At 35.4% G+C, this 17,390-nt stretch overlaps 1 protein-coding gene and 1 non-coding gene across 3 annotated transcripts; both read left to right on the forward strand.

The window, feature by feature from the left end:
- Positions 1-1,745: 1,745 nt before the first annotated feature.
- Positions 1,746-15,501, forward strand: LOC149621439 (uncharacterized). Of its 2 annotated transcripts, XM_089853731.1 has the most exons (13): positions 1,746-2,317; positions 2,401-2,459; positions 4,518-5,204; positions 5,290-5,853; positions 5,965-6,319; positions 6,461-9,148; positions 12,526-12,805; positions 12,879-12,973; positions 13,044-13,547; positions 13,617-13,898; positions 13,978-14,041; positions 14,132-14,306; positions 14,842-15,501. In XM_089853731.1, exons 6-13 carry the CDS (start codon positions 7,643-7,645, stop codon positions 14,948-14,950), a joined length of 3,015 nt encoding a protein of 1,004 aa, XP_089709857.1. In that variant the 5' UTR covers positions 1,746-2,317; positions 2,401-2,459; positions 4,518-5,204; positions 5,290-5,853; positions 5,965-6,319; positions 6,461-7,642; the 3' UTR covers positions 14,951-15,501. The 2 variants fall into 2 exon arrangements, with proteins under 2 accessions (XP_089709857.1, XP_089709856.1); XM_089853730.1 differs by lacking the exon at positions 5,965-6,319 and having other exon boundaries at positions 5,290-5,331; positions 7,465-9,148; positions 13,044-13,898.
- Positions 15,502-16,295: 794 nt separating this feature from the next.
- On the forward strand, positions 16,296-16,368 carry TRNAV-CAC (transfer RNA valine (anticodon CAC)). Its single transcript has one exon. It is a non-coding gene; the product is annotated as a tRNA-Val (tRNA).
- Positions 16,369-17,390: the final 1,022 nt, after the last annotated feature.

Raw genomic sequence — 17,390 nt, forward strand, 5'->3', positions numbered from 1 at the left:
CTATATTCTATTTTGAAAGGTAGACTCGTTTTTAGCCACATCGTATGATGAACATCTACGATGAGGGTCTTAGTTTGACCTGGCCTGTTGGTGGTGGTGGCGTAAAAGAGAACTGCCTTAGACAGTATAAAATATTTCGATCGTCATTGAAGGGAGAGTGAATGGGAGAGAATTGTGGTGAGGTGATATTTTTCGTTCGTGTATTTTAAAAGGAAGGAAATGATGATAGTTAGGTTAAGCCATATACTCTCCCTTAAATATTCCTCTCTCACCCGTCGACAATAAGAGTTTCACGCTCCCCTCTTTCAACATTCAAAGAAATCGAGGGAAATTTTGAAAGCAAAAGCAAGTATTTACTGACGTTCTTTTTAGAATGGTCTTAAGGCACCGGGATATTACAATTATTGGGTGTTTTACCGAATTCTTTCTCTTTCAAACTCTTCTGACCATAAGTTCGTGTTAGAAATTTATAAGAAGCGATAAGTGTGCATCGGCATAAGTCTATGTTGTAAACTCATCGAGGGGATAATCACTAAAACTATCTGTTCATCGTTTCGCCGGAATATTACAATTACGGCATAAGTAAATTTATACGGGTAATAATTCTATCACCGTTTAGGGTAGGGCATCGAGGGGCTATTCACTCTTATTTTATGCACGGTAATTTATTTAAGCATTGTAAAAGATATCGCTATTCACTCATTAGGGTAAAGTATAGAGGGGTTATCCACTCATTAGAGTAGGGTATAGAGGGGCTATTCACTCGTACGATGTGGCTACTATTACGAGCCCTTGGGTCGCCTTGTTTACTTGAAAATTCCCCAGTTTCGTTATTTTGGGAGTATATTTATATTTGATTGACTAAGTGCAGCCCTAAACACTGAACTAGCTGAAAATATAGGAATTATAGGATCAATTTCAAAATAATAGGAGTTTATAGGATCATCTCGAAATAATAGTTGTTTGTAGGATCATCTCGAAATTATAGGATATTATAGGAATTATGGGATCACTGGGAGCCATGTTATAAAAATGGTCGGCATTGTTTTGAAAATATCTGCGCCAACTTGAAAAATTTATTAATCAGAGCTACCTTTTAACGTATACCCCATGTAATTGGCTATCGTTTCGGGATTCTTTGCAGATTAAAAACTATTTTCTGTGGGCCGTTTTGTTTTTAATAGACTCTTTTTCTTCCTGAAATTGACATATAAATCTAAAGTGAAACTTAAATCAGTAGCGTCGCTAGGGTTTGAAATTTGGGGGGGGGGGCTAAATCTGGACAAACTAGTTATTATAAGAACTTAATAAAAAAATTGCATAATGGGTTCATTGGAAAATGTGTAGACCTTTAAAACTATCCGTAAATTTGTGTCAACGTGAAATTATTCGTATTTTAAAGATATACAACCTTTTATTGATAAAAACTACGGAACCTATTATGAGAATTTTAGTCCACACTAATGGGACTTCCTTCGAAAGAACATGAAATACTTTACTTGTCACCATCTGTTCTTATCTTCAAAATTGTACTGTTTGATATTGAAATTCATCTCTGCAGAGATGAAACTTAACGAATCTACCATTATAATTTTTTATATATTGCCCCAGAATTTTAGGTTGCTAACAGCAATTTTTTGGTAGGGTTTGCGGATTTTTTTTTTGGGGGGGGGCTAAGTTTGGAATTTGGGGGGGGGGGCTATAGCCCCCAAAAAAAGGCCTAGCGACGCCACTGACTTAAATTGTCGTTTTCCTGATTGCTTTGAAATTCCTGTTTAAATTATTACGTATCGATGATTTTACACAAAACCAGCTAATTTATTTTGTTGGTGTTTCGTTTTTGTTTTTTGTTTGTTCATATTGTTCTTTTTTATGTACTACTACGCTGTTTTTTGTTTTTACCATAGAGGGGGGTTGTACCCAAGCCCTGGCGGCTTCACAACCCTATCCCTTGAGTTGCATTAAATAAATAAATAAACTAGTCAACTACGCACTTGGAGATAAAAATTTGCTCGTATGAAAGGCCCTTAAGGCACCGGTCGACAATCTTTCGCGCCAAAATGTGGACAACAAAAGGTTCCTTTACCCTCTTCTTGCAAATATACTCAAAGGGATGCTTGGCGTCTCTCTTATGAGTCTTATTCCAAAAAGGAGAAACAGAGTAAGCGGCTGCATGCTTACCGTGTTTCCATAACTGTTGAAAAAAAGAGGAAATTTTTTAGGAAAGTCGCGCTTAAGTAATTTTTCGGCCACAGTCAGGCTACAACATTGTAGCTTCAACTTTGCTTCAAATTTCTATTTGTGATAAAGTCCAAAGGTATTTATGTTTAGTTTTTTTTGGAATGCATTTTTTCGTGTCACCTTGAACTAATTTATTCTAACTATATATTATTCATTTAGGTGGTTTCATCTCCTTGGTATTTTTATTTGTACAAAGAGATTTAGATTTCCATTCAAAGGTACGTGATTATTTGCCTGTTTTCTAAATCTATATGCGTATGTCGTGTTAATTATGTAAGATACTATTATTTATGACTATGATACTGTAAATCTTTCACTTTTATTTTCTTCGCGAAATAAGAAAGCGCGACATTAGGTTTTTTCAGGATCGGCCTATAGATAGTTTTCACACATGGAGGATTCATACCATTTACACAAGGAAGCCGGACTATCTGGAGGACAAAAGCAGACGGGTTTTTGTCCGCCAGATAGACCGGCCTCCTGGTGTAAATGGTATGAAACCTCCATGTGTGAAAACTATCTATTTCGTCATTGGAGGTAAAGCTAGAAATGTGGCCAATTTATCAAAATAAATTTATAACTTCCTCTTTCTCGTATGAAGACTCTCAATAGCTGGATCGTGGTTTTAAGGGGAGGGGTCTGAGAAAAGCGTGACGAAGCGTGATCTGGGGGGACGGGGGGGTCAGAAAATACTTTTGTTCGCGTGACGTAGTTTATGGACGGTCCCTCAGCCTGTCCCTTTCAATCAAAAACCCCTCATCCATTTTTATTTCTCGGAAAAACCGCCATCGCTTCGGCAATGTCACTAGTTATGCCACGGGCAGGTTAAATTTTTAACCCAGGGCCCAGCGTCTCTTTCCCCTTTCCCCTTTAACAGGTGATAGGAAGTACAATTTTATATCTTGGCTGATTTAATGCGGGTTAACGTAAAGGTTACTGGTCATGAAAACCATTCCTAAACGCTGGTTGATTTATTAAAAATATTATGCAATTTATTGTGAGATTATAATTGTAATCGTAACTGTTCTTAGTACCTCAACTGAAAATTATATAATACTGGGTAGTTTTTATAATGAACCTTTATATTTCTCCTTATTTTCCGAAATTTCAAATTTCCAGTTTCTTCTTAGTTGACTTGGGATGGAAGTGGTGGTGGGGTGGGGGTGGAGGTGGACGTTGTCCTGGAGGTGAGAGCTTCCGTGAACGTTTTTTTCGAGAATGGGAATGTACGTGGTTAGAGTTAAGCGAAGAAATGTATTGCAGAGTTAAACTAAGAAATAGTTAGTTGCATTGGAATGTAGTCAGAGTTAACCGAAGCGCGTCGAGGGGCTATAGATAGTTTTCACACATGGAGGATTCATACCATTTACACCAGGCCTCCTGGTGTAAATGGTATGAATCCTCCATGTGTGAAAGCTATCTATTCACTAAAATTTTCTCTTCGGGCTATTAGTTTGACTTAAGCTTTTTTAGCTCTGTTAAAGGTAGCGCGTCGAGGGGCTATTCACTAAAATTTTCTCTTCGGGCTATTAGTTTGACTTTAGCTTTTTTAGCTCTGTTAAAGGTAGCGCGTCGAGGGGCTATTCACTAGAATTTTCTCTTCGGGCTATTAGTTTGACTTAAGCTTTTTTAGCTCTGTTAAAGGTAGCGCGTCGAGGGGCTATTCACTAAAATTTTCTCTTCGGGCTATTAGTTTGACTTTAGCTTTTTTAGCTCTGTTAAAGGTAGCGCGTCGAGGGGCTATTCACTAGAATTTTCTCTTCGGGCTATTAGTTTGACTTTAGCTTTTTTAGTTCTGTTAAAGGTAGCGCGTCGAGGGGCTATTCACTAAAATTTTCTCTTCGGGCTATTAGTTTGACTTTAGCTTTTTTAGCTCTGTTAAAGGTAGCGCGTCGAGGGGCTATTCACTAAAATTTTCTCTTCGGGCTATTAGTTTGACTTTAGGTTTTTTAGCTCTGTTAAAGGTAGCGCGTTGAGGGGCTATTCACTAAAATTTTCTCTTCGGGCTATTAGTTTGACTTCGGCTCTGTTAAAGGCAGCTATTCACTCAAATTTTCTCTTCTTCAAACACATACTTTGGGGCGTAAAGGGGTTTTCCCCATGAGTTTTCAAACACTATGCATGACCAGCATCGAGATTGACCTTAGTTGAAGCATTTTGAAGGACAAACAAAAAATACGTCTTAACACTTCAAAATATTAGTAATCTTGGCCTATTAGACTAATGTTGAGGAATGCAGTTAGATGGAATAAAGAGTTTTCTCGCTTTGTTTTTAGGCCATGAATTTAAAGTGTTCGAAAAATGATTGTTCATTTTCTACAAACGTGTTCCGAAGTTATTTCACACACTGTTGTCTGCACAAGAACGTTCCCAACGTAAACTTTACTTGTTGTGGAAAGTATTTTAAACTTTTTAGCTCTTTTAAGAGCCACGCTCATAGAAAACACAAATCTGAACTAAAAATAGGAACTAATAATACCATTAGCCTAAGGCCAGATATAAATGAAAGCGAGGTTTTGCGATGTGTAGTTCCAAATTGTGTCTACGAATGTACTGTTTTAAAAACTTTCTACTCACACTTAAAAGTCCACATAAATGAAGGCTTCACCGTTTCTTGCCAAATGAAAGATTGTAAAACCACTAAATATACAACAACGGCATCGTTAAGTTGCCACTTAAGCCGCAAACACAAAACTAAATTTAAAATGCACTGTGAGCGCTTATGTGACAAACAAGACCTCAACAGTCACGTTCTTGTCCGAAACAAGGAAATTTTTGAAAACATAAGCCACACCATTGAAGAATCTCAGCCAGAGAACAGTCAAGTTAAATCGAATAACTTTGAAGATAATCTAGGCATGTTTTTCCTGAAACTACAAGCAGAAAAGTTCCTGCCCAGCAGTACAATACAATTTATTGCCGAAGAGATGTCCAGTTTGCTGTATGTCGAAAAATCTCAAATGGTGAATAAGCTACAAACGGATCTAGTTGCAGGCGGAGTAAATGAAAACGTCATTAACCGTGTCCTGGATGTATTTTCTCAAACAGATGTTATGGAAGAAGCTGTGGAAAAATTAAAAACAATACATAGTACAGTCATTTTAGCCCAAAAATAGACGGAACCCGCAACAAATTGAAACAAAGCTGAAAATTTCAGATATTATAGACTTTTTGGCGCTCTTTAACCTGGTGTGGTCTCCCACACTCTCCCATTGGAGAAATGTCCGCCATATTGGAAAATGGCGGACAAAATCGAGAAAACGTTTAATAAATCCGGTTCTATTTAACCGATTAACACGTAATTAGGCTTCAATTGTAGATCACCTTCAAACACAAATTCACCTCTTAAGATATTTTGTCCTACAACTAACCGGAAGTTCACAATCTGACTCTGTAGATTATCCTCATATAAAAATGGGAATTTAAAGCATTTTATGGTTTTTATATTCAGAATACATTTCCAAAATCGAGAAAAAGTTTAATAACTCTGGTTCTACTAGCCCGATTAACAAGTTATTAGGCTTCAATTGTAGATTACGTTCAAACACATAATTCATCCTATAAGATATGTTGTCCTACAACTAACCGGAAGTTCACAATCCAGCCCGGAAGGTAAGGCAAATCTAATTTTTGAGTATTTCGAAACGGTTTCAAGCGAAATAAATGCAAAGCGGGTTTTAAACCTAAAATATATTATTCCCATTATATTTTTACCTCTTTAAGTGACAATGACGTCACGGAGAGATATTATACTGGACGTGAATGGAGGAGGGTGTCTGTCTGTGTGTGCTGGTCACCGCGTTCGCAGTTGGCAAATCGGAGCAAACGTGTTCGCAGTATAATTTTTGGCTTCTACTCCCAACGTTAGGATCAAGAAGTGCGTGGCGATAGGGTTACGAAAAACGTCTAGCCTCCCAATTGCAGGGCCTCAACCAAAGGTTCATGCAATTGCGGATTTTTTATCATTTATTGTGAATCAATCCCCTTATATACCCCAAATTTCCAAAAATTGTTATTTTAGGAATAAAGTTTCTTAAAACGACTTCAGTAGAATAATGTTAAACTACTGACGACTAAAGTAAGTAATATCAATTATATTTTCTTAATTATTTAAGAATAACCTCTTAATTGCGTCTCGTATCGGAAAGGTTTATTTTGCTTTACCAACTTGTATATTAGTATATTTATCAATATTGGTTAAGCTTAAGTTTAATCATAGTCCTCTACTTGAGGTTGAGCCTCAAAATCTCAATGTTCATTTGAACAAGATACTCCCTTGCATTGTCTACAAATTGAAGAACAGACTGGACCAGTTTTACCGCATTCACATTTCAAGTCACAGACTTCCTTGCATTTACGAGGGATCATCTGCAGAAGCTCAGCTGGAGCAGGTTGTAGAGTGGTAACGATTGGTTTGAGTTCAGATCCTACCTGTCTCCAACCCCATTCTCTAGCATTTAGGCTGCTTCCAAGCCACGTTTGAACTCGGTGATAAACTCTTATTTGAATGCTGCTTTGCTGCCGCATTTGTTGGTGGAAGAGAAGCTAATTCAAAAGCTCAATTCCATAATCTTCAATTAAAGTATACACTTGGTTATGTCAACTTTGTTTCTCACGCTTTAACTCAACTTTAGTCGTATTGACAAGTGTGGGCGAACAATGGTATATATTAAAACATTAAGTTTTATGATGGTACAAAGGCTGTTTTACCCTATTCCGTACTATACAATATAGCTCTTGCCAGAAAAGAAACAAAATTTGTCAGTAATACGAACTATATGTTTAATTTTGGAAACGTATTCTGAAAATATAGAAACCATAAATGCTTTAAATCCCCATTTTTTACATGAGGCTAATCTTCAGGGTCAGATTGTGAACTTCCGGTTAGTTGTAGGGCAAAATATCTTAAGAGATGAATTATGTGTTTGAAGGTGCTCTACAATTGAAGCCTAATTACGTGTTAATCGAATAAATAGAACTGGAGTTATTAAACGTTTTCACGATTTTGTCCGCCATTTTCCAATATGGCGGACATTCCTCCAATGGGAGAGTGTGGGAGACCACACCACGTTAAAGAGCGCTCAAAAATCTATCAGATCTGAAATTTTTAGCTTTGTTTCAATTTGTTGCGGGTTAAAACCTATTTTTCCTGTACTAACATCTGCGTCACAATTTCATCAAGAAGACTTTAAACTATATCAGCCCCGTCCAAATTTTTCTTAGATATGAAAATGGGCAAAAGACGTTTTATCATTACGTACCCATAAAGGATTCCTTGACAAAATTAATATCAAACGAGGAAGTGGCCAAAATCCTCAATTTTCCCAAACCAACTTTTGTACCTGGCAAAAATCAAATTCTGGAAGACATCAGCGATGGAGAGGTGTTTTGTCGCGACTATATGTACATTGAAGATAGCAAAAACTTTATTCATCTCATAATCTTTCAAGACGCTTTCGAGACTGTCAACCCATTAGGGTCAGCTAGATGTATACACAAGATCGTGGGAGTGTATTACACTTTGATTAATATACCCGTGGAGTATAGATCAACAATTAACCACATACAGTTGATCTTATTGTGTAGAGATTCATATTTCAAAGATGTCAATAATTGTCTTAGAAAGCTAGTCACCGACCTTAAAGTTCTAGAATCTGAGGGGTTGGAAATTGGGGGTAAAAATTACAAGGTTTTTGTAACGAGCCTTATAGGCGATAACCTCGGAAACCATGAAATTGGAGGATTTCAGAAACATTTTACTAACGGACATATCTGTCGCTTCTGCCTCGTTACATCTGACAAGCTTCACGAAGACGGACTATTCCCAGAGAGAACACCTGATAATTATAGAGAAAGTCTAAAAGAATTAGCTGAGCGGCCCGACTTGAAATCAGTGAATGGGATAATGAGACAATCCATCTTAAATGAACTAAAATATTTCCACGTGTGCAATCCTGGATTAGGCCCTTGTGTCGCCCATGATTTATTTGAGGGGGTTGTAGCTTACGATTTGTATCAATTCTTATATCAATTTATTTCTGTAAACAAATGGTTCTCGTGGAATTATTTAAATTGGAAATTATCTAAATTTAAATACGTAGGAAAAGATGCCGCTAATAAGCCCTGCGCTGCAAGACCGAACTGTAAAAAGCTAACTGGAGATGCTTCTCAGATCTGGTGTCTTTTGAGACTTCTATCTTTAATCCTAAAAGACAAGATAAAAGACTATTTAGATCCGGTTTGGGACCTTTACCTACAACTGAAAAAGATAGTTGAAATAATAATGGCACCCAAAATTTCCAAAATCAATATCGCGTTATTAGTAGCTTTGCTCTGGCAATATAAAAAAGACCTGTTGAACATTTTCCCGAATTACAAGTTAAAAGCAAAACATCATTACTTCCTAGAACACTATCCTGAACTTATACTTCATTACGGGCCTCTGATACGAATTTGGACTCTTCGCTTCGAGAGTAAACACACCGTATATAAAAAATTTGCCCAAAACACCAAAAACTTTGTGAATATTACAAAGACCCTGTCAGAAAAACACCAAATGCAACAGGCTTACTTTATGGCTGGAACGCCATTTCCACCCACAATTAACTACTTAAGCTCCAGTATTAACGAAGACTCAATTTCAACTGAGCTGCAGCAAGAATTACAAAGATGTTACCTTCAAAGTGAAAACACCGTTTATTTGAACCGATTGGACTACAAGGGAACGAACTATGAAAAAGGTTTATATGTCGTTACTGAGGCTTCGGAAAACCATTTGATATTTGGACATATAAACACAATGTTGATTTACAAATCTGGAACTGACCAAGTATTATGTTTCCTCACATTATTTGAGTCAAACCGTTCGCTAAATTTAGACGTCTACGAGCTGTGTGAAACCAATCGGGTCAGTCCAGGTGAAATCAGGCAGTGTCACGACGGCAACATCACCGATGTTGAGGAAACTTTAACCAGTTGAAATATAGACTATTTAATCGGGAAATCCAAGTTTTCAAGTTAAAATTCAATCTAGATTTTAAGATATGAATAATTGAAAAACCCTCACATGGGGGAAAGAAAATTTTACCCCCAATTCCAGCGATTTTGACGGCCGATATCTAGGTAATAAAACCAAATATAACCTTACAACCTTTTTTATTCTTCAAATGGGTGGTAGAGCCTAGATTAAGCTAATAATAGTTTACGAAGAACATTTGGTTTTGTTTCTATAAATCATCAAAGTGCTCTTTGAATTCATCCGTACGCGAAAAGTAGCCTATAACTTAATATCTCCCGATTCCAAAAACCAAGATAACATTCATCAAGGATAACGCTTTCTGGTAGTAATAGAACCGGGGAACACGAAAAAATTTCTAAATTTATGGTACGACCAAGGGATGCGGTGCCATTTGACTTCGAACATCGCCAAGATTTGAAAAATATTAAAAACATGGTGGTCTTTGAAGCCGTGCCAAGGTACCACCACAATTGAAATATGTACCAAAGTACAAACCATCTGAAAGCCCTTGTTTAAATCTATAAAATATCAAAAATCCAAGGATGATATAGAATTCCTTCGTATGTAAACGCGGCATCAAACCTGAAAGGAAATCTGAAAAAAGTTAAAATTTAAGTTAGCCAAAACAACTGGAAAATGATTATGAACGCAATATAGATAAGAAATTACTAATTTTATTGTATGAAATGTGCAGGAACAATGTTCTTCTCTTTTAAATACACCTAAATGAAAATTATTGATGGATGGGTCACTGGTTCTGTGTTAGCTAAATTGTTTATTATGGTTATATTGATTCCTCTTTCTGTCTCAACAGTGCAGCCCTACTAGTCTTCAGCCTTAAGCTGTCTGCTAGCTCGCCTTCCAATATTTTAGTCATTTTAGGTTTTTTAACTGGGTTGTACGAGTATTATGTTCCTTTCTTTGCAAGTGTTAAATTAGAAAATGGAGACTGAACTAAATATACCAAATGTTGATGATGGTTGCTGTTCTTTTGGCCTTCATTTAAACGAGAGTTGCTACGCAACAGACTTTACCGGGAATAAAAAATTTGTAGATTTGAGTTCGTTATCCGAAAAAAACAAAGAGCTTCTTCATCTTAGAATTGGACTTGCAATTAACGAAAGTGTGACACTTGGTTTTCATCACGAAAATAAGTTGATATCAAAGTTCGAAAGCCTACAAAGATATTGCTGTGACCCTTTCGGAAAACAAAGAAGTTCATCTCTGCAAATCTTCGAACAATTGTTCCATTTTATGCAATTTCCGTAAATTCATCAAACCAATTTGCACGAAAAAGCTTCTACCAGGAAAAAAATTATGCGTCAACCGCCAAAAACTATGCTCCAAAGAATTGGAAGATCACGAACTTCTATCAAGTTGCGGAAGCGGGGAAATGTTCTTGCCTGAAGAAGAAATTAAAAAAAGTGACTTAAACTTGAGCCTGGCAGCTGTTGGGCAGTCACCCGTAAAGAGAGTTAGTGCTAAGGAAAAACCCGGATATATTAAATCAAAGATTTCAAAACTAAGTACCTCGTATGAAAATGCAATTTGAAAACTGATTAGTGATAGTTCTACTGAAAAACATTTACCTGGTTTTTTTCAAAAATCCTGTAAAAACTGCGAAGGATTACCTAATTTAATGAAAGCCATGAAAATCATAATTAACAATTCTACACGCCATGAGAAAATAAATTTGTTGACCTTAGTTCTAGACAACTTGAGGCTGAAGACTAGTGGGGCTGCACTGTTGAGACAGAAAGAGGAATCAATATGATCATAATAAACAATTTAGCTAACACAGAACCAGTGCCTCAACAATTTTCATTTAGGTGTATTTAAATGAAAACAACATTGTTACTGCACATTTCATACAATAAAAGTAGTAATTTCTTATCTATATTGCGTTCGTAATCATTTTCCGATTGTTTTGGCTAACTTAAAATATTAACTTTTTTCAGATTATCTTTCAGGTTTGATGCCACGTTTACATACGAAGGAATTCTATATCATCCTTGGATTTTTGATATTTTATAGATTAAAACAAGGGCTTTCAGATGGTTTGTACTTTGGTACATATTTCAATTGTGGTGGTACCTTGGCACGGCTTCAAAGACCACCATGTTTTTAATATTTTTCAAATCTTGGCGATGTTCGAAGTCAAATGGCACCGCATCCCTTGGTCGTACCATAAATCTAGAAATGTTTTCGTGTTCCCCGGTTCAATTACTACCAGAAAGCGTTATCTTTGATTAATTTTAGCTTGGTTTTTGGAATCGGGAGATATTAAGTTATAGGCTACTTTTCGCGTTTGGTTGAATTCAAAGAGCACTTTGATGATTTATAGAAATAAAACAAAATGTTCTTCGCAAACTATTGTTAGCTTAATCTAGGCTCTACCACCCATTTGAAGAATAAAAAAGGTTGTAAGGTTATATTTGGTTTTATTACCTAGATATCGGCTGTCAAAATCGCTGGAATTGGGGGTGAAAAGTTTCCTTCCCCCATGTCAGATTTTTCAATTATTGATATCTTAAAATCTAGATTGAATTTTAACTTGAAAACTTGGATTTCCCGATGAAATAGTGTATATTTCAACTGGTTAAAGTTTCCTCAACATCGGTGATGGTGCCGTCGTGACACTGCCTGATTTCACCTGGACTGACCCAAATTTCGTGTTTTGTTAATAAATATCAACAACTTAGCTGATTATTACCCTTTGCCATGCTATAATATATCTGGCAAGAAAATAATCACGCTAAAACACAATGTACAGCACTGTTAAATAATTTTTTAAGGTAGGTTGGTTTGATATATAAAAAAAGGACGGGGTTTTAATAAGAGCTATGCCTATCCTCATATTACCCATATACTTGGTTTTAACATGGAGAAATTAAATAGGGAGAAGAAATAATTTGGGAGATTAGGCACCCATCCAAATATGCCTCTACAAGGATGTTTATCATGCCATTTTTCTTTCAATTCTTTTGCCTCATTGTGGGTGGTAGTGCTCAAAAACCTGATAGGGCTTCCAATGCACATTTCTTCTTCGCTTTTTCTTCAATATTGTCTAAAAATTTATATCTGACAAAAGTTTGCGGTATAGGTAGTGCTGATTTTTGACATCTGTCGGACTTCGCGAAAAATAGTATCAGCACGAAAGAATTGTTTTGGAGTACTTAATAGACAGTTTTTTCTATATAATTGACTGAAATTGACAATTTTAACTCTGCTATTCTCGCACAATAATTTTTCAATTATATTTTCAGATGGCGGACAGTGAAAAAACACAAATTTCAACTGATCCTTTGGGAAACAATTCCGTTTCTCTAGAATTAAACCTTAAAACTGTAATAACCAAGGCCTTAACTACAATCGATTCATCTGTAGTGGATGTAGTGGCTACAAAATTGATAGTAATCGGTGTTGAAAACGTGAACGATCTGCAGCATGTCACAGAATTGGATTTAAAAGAGACTGGATTAAAACCTTTGCAAATTCGAAAACTTTTGCAGTATGCAAAAACTTTAGAAACTCAAGTCGTACCAAGTAAGTTTCCCGGTAACAATTTTGGAAAATTTATCTGCAGTGGGATTATAAAACTTACCTTAACATTTAAAAGCCGAAGAAAACCGAGGTTCACCAAAAGATAAGTTTGTCAGCAACCAAGCTGGGGCAAGTGGTTCAGAGACAAACCAGGAAATAGATGCTACCCAGGTATAATAAGCAACATATATTCAATAATAATGGTACTTGATATTTCTAATACCAATTGTAATGTTTTCAGATTATGGAACAAACTAACGAAAACTGGGCCAATAAGTATAGGATAAAGATTGACATTTTTACAAAGCCACTCCAACGAAGTCTCATGAAAAATGATAATTTGACTTTGAAAGATCGAAATTTAATCGTTAGACAATTAGTTGATGATTCTTTAAAAAAATGTATCCGGCCATCAAGGAGTGACATGCGTAAAATTGCCGAACATTTCACCAAGAGATTTCCGAATGCCATAGTGGACAAGTTTCGGGACAAAGTAATTGGATCTGGCATAAACAGTTTTGTTCATCAACTCTACAACCGCCTCGAGCACCTCTCTCGGAGATCGGAGAATGCCATGCCTCGCGTGAAGGACGTGCATAGGATGAAGAAACCACGGCTGGAGTTACAAAATTCAGAAAAATACAAATTTAACCCTGAAACAAGCGAAGAATGTTTGATCCAATGTGAAAAGCTAAGAAAAGAACTTTTGGAACTTCATTTGGAAATGAATCCTAACCACGAAGAGGTAGAAAGTAAAATGAGACTATCGTACCCTCTTCAAAGGATGGATATAAATAATGGTATGGAAATTAAGGAAATCCAAATTCGGTGGCCCTTTCTATTCTCATCAAGTGGAATGGAAATTCACCTCCAAGAACTTTTAGGGCACAATGTTCTTAAATTGTTTGCGGATTTTTTCAAAGAAAAATGTCCATTGTTTTTAAACTTTTTTGCGAAAAGCAAAAAAAAATATTGCGCGGACGTAATTGCAAAATTAAAAGCTGATCGTACGGACGCTAATATTATAGGATCGGTTATGCTAATGATTATGAATCATTTTAAAGAATATTGCGAAAAAATATTTCCAGTGTTTGACGTAAGGGATCTATTCTAGTTTTTAAAGGCGTGCATTGCCATTTTTCTTAAATCTAAACTGTTTCGTTAAATTTTTGAAGGAAGGTACTCCCACATCGGAGATACTGAAGAAAATAGAGAAGTATTCAACTTTGATTGTCTATGGTAATTAATTTCTTAATTAGTTTAAGGCATAGTCTTAAATTGAATTTTTAGTAAGACAAATAAATTAATTCTTTTTCTTTTACATTTAAGGAGAGAGTTTGCCTACAGCATCCTATTTTATGTTGGCAACGGACAATGCGGTCGTAAATGAACACATCGCAGGTGATAAAATATCTACAGCCATAGGGATGTTTTTTGGTGTTTTTTATATCTTCAATCAACATTATCCTAGCGAGTGCCCTGCTACACTGGAATTTCTTCAGAGGTATCTGCATATTTTACCACTAATTAATATATTTCTGCAATACTTGGAATCTTTAGATTGGCTCCTTCTGGGCTTTTTTTAATTAAGGGGCGGAGTTGTAGAAATCGTCGCCCCTGACGGCATGCATAATGTGTTTTAAAGATAGCAGTTAGCTAGGTCACAGCCTGCACGTTAAAAAAATTACGTGCACTTTCAACTAGCAAATAAAACGCGAGCACATTTTTGCAAAGTTTTAAGTCCGACCCCTTAAATTCAAAAAGATGTTAGTATGGAGTTTATAGCATGTTATAGATTCCAAGTACAAGAAATCTGAGGTTACTTTATGGAGCACTTTATTTTCGCTATTTAAAAATTTGCAGTTAGGCTTAAGTAGCACACGTTTGATAGTTGGTAAATCCCATAAGGGGAAATTTAAATATTTGAAATTTAATATTTCTTTGCAAATTTTAGTTAGCGAATTGGGTTTTTTTTAATAAGGAAATAGAAAAAAATTCCTTTTTCTATCTCCCTTTAATAATTTTTTTTTTTGGGGAAGATTTGTGGCTATTATCAATACAGATGATCCTAAGGAAGTCGTAAACACGAAAGTTATTGGGTTATTCAACAAAGTTTCAGCTCTTGAATGGACTCAATTCAAGCTATAGTAAATTTGTAGCATTGAGTTCGAAAATAAAATGTGGAAACAATGGGCTTCTAGTTAGCTGTTTTTTAAATTCTTAAGGGATAGTGAAGCAGTCAAACAAGTTATTTTTAATCGATTAAGGCTGTTAAATTATCCCCAAAAACGTTAATATTACCTTTGCGTGCGAAACATAATTCTTTAGCGCGTGATTTGAATCTTTTCAAACTTAAAATCGCGCGCGAAGGTAAAAAGATTAATTTTTTTGCCTTTCATATAGAGGGTCGAATCTGTTTTGACGTGCAATCCTTAATCCCTCCGATTTGTCACGGACAAACCAATTCTCCATCCACATGGAAATTTTCTTTCAGAATCGCGTTAGGCTTAAGGGAGCTCAAATCACAACTTTATAAATTTGGTGAGTAATATTAATGTTTTTAGGTATATTTTAAAAGCCTTGATCGATTAAAAATAACTTGTTTCTCTGCTTAAATACAATTTGCATGGATCCTCACCATTGCACTTTTCACTGACTTATTGGTAGAATATACGAAATTAAATGTAAAATTTACGGTCTATTTCCAGTATTATCTGTGTTTATTATTAACCTTTTGGTGGAATATACTGAAATCACTGTCAAATGTGCAGGACTCTCAGATGTATTTTTTAACTGAAATTATTAATAAAATAAATAACTCTTCACTGAAGTTTTTACTGACTTACTAATCGATTATATGAATTAGTTAACGTATAATTTACAGGACTCTTTTAAAAAATTTTGCACTCTTTTAGGCAGAATATACGAAATGCTATGTCAAATTTACAGGATTAGCAACTGTATTTTTTGCTAATTTACAAATAGTTTATATGAAAGTTATTCTAAAATAAACAGGACTCCAATTTGTTTTTTTTTACCGAGTTATTCATAAATTATACGAAATGAAATGCAGTTTATACAGGATTCGATACTGTATTTGTTACTGAATTATTCATAAATTATACGAAATTCAGTTTAAAATATACACGACTCGCAACTGTCATTCTACAGGGCCGGTAGGCCCTTGTAGATATGACTTGATACCGTTTTGTAACGTTAAAGTAATATTCACCCGCTTTTGCTAATTTCCTATGGAGATTAACATGGGTTTTTCGTGATTTTTCCCCACCGATAACTTAAAAACTACAGCGAAGATACTTTTCGGAATTATCTTAAATTAACAATTAAGTATTCAGGGTGTGCTATCAGCCAGTTTGATCAAAACAATTAAGTCTAAGTATGTTAATTTTACTTATTTACAGAAGTACGGCTTTGACCATCGTGATTGGACATAATAATTAGCTAGATCTCTTGGAAAACTCAGTGTTACTACGTATCTGTAGTGTGGTGGTTATCACGTCCGCTTCACACGCGGAAGGTCCCAGGTTCGAGCCCTGGTAGATACATGTATTGTCCATCGTGATTGGACATAAGAATTAGCTAGATCTCTTGGAAAACTCAGTGCTACCACGTATCTATGGTGTAGTGGTTATAATAAATATTTAACAATTATTTCACTTCACTTGGTTTAATAATGTGACATAGGTAGCATACTTTTTCCCTACTTTTAAAACCATTAAACTAAGTAATATTAGAAGTTCAACAGATTGTCTAAAAAAGATGTTAAAAGCCACTGTAAATGGTGCATAAATGCCTAATATTTCCTTAATACTTGCAAATAATCTTAGTAAATGGCGTGAATTGATCATAGAAATGGGGTTAAAGTACACCCTAAATGAGGTCTTTTTTGGCACTGGAAAAAACAGCATATATGGTGTTTGAATGCACCATTATATTTTAGAGTGCAAATGTATGACGGTAAAGCAAACATAATTGTTCAAAATTTAATTACATTAAGACTGAAGTGACAGATATTATATAAAAACGTCTTGGTTTGGACCAAGGCCGAAAAAACAAACGATATGTGTGAGGTTTATCAATTGACTGAAGTTTCAGATATTAAAATGTTTTTCTAGTTATTTTTATCCACTCAATCCTTAATCAATATTTAATTCAATCAACTGATTTTACTGTAAATCGATCTAGTCCCTCTAAATTAATTGAAAAAATTGCATATCTACGCTTTTTCAAGAACAATTACATTTTCCGAAAACATTTTATCGTGAAATTAATTATTTTAAAGGGAGTACTTGTTGAGGCTACAGTATTGAATGTTTGAAATGTTCTACTGGATGTCTAAAAAGAGCAAGCGAACTTTGGCATAACTCGAATGGAATATGTAAATATTTAATCGTGGATATTTATATACATTTAATTTCGTATATCGAAATGTTATATTTCTATTGTCGCCTCTATGATGGTAGAGTTGCACTGGAACTTCTATTTCCGTACTTAAGAATTTCTTGGTCATAACTCAAGTCTATGGTAATATTGGCTGAGTGTGTTGCGACGGCTCAGATGACCCATA

Source organism: Phalangium opilio, unplaced genomic scaffold, assembly GCF_054372755.1.
Source record: "Phalangium opilio isolate 3A_F unplaced genomic scaffold, DU_Popi_V2 ptg000204l_1, whole genome shotgun sequence".
NCBI classification, from domain to species: Eukaryota; Metazoa; Arthropoda; class Arachnida; order Opiliones; family Phalangiidae; genus Phalangium; species Phalangium opilio.

Excerpts from the sequence above, each read along its gene's own strand:
- LOC149621439 (XM_089853730.1), top strand. The coding sequence starts at position 7,643 with ATGTACATTGAAGATAGCAAAAACTTTATTCATCTCATAATCTTTCAA. Across the intron at positions 9,149-12,525 it reads AGCTGTGTGAAACCAATCGG|ATGGCGGACAGTGAAAAAAC; the intron begins GTCAGTCCAGGT and ends TTATATTTTCAG. Across the intron at positions 14,042-14,131 it reads TTCAACTTTGATTGTCTATG|GAGAGAGTTTGCCTACAGCA; the intron begins GTAATTAATTTC and ends TTTACATTTAAG.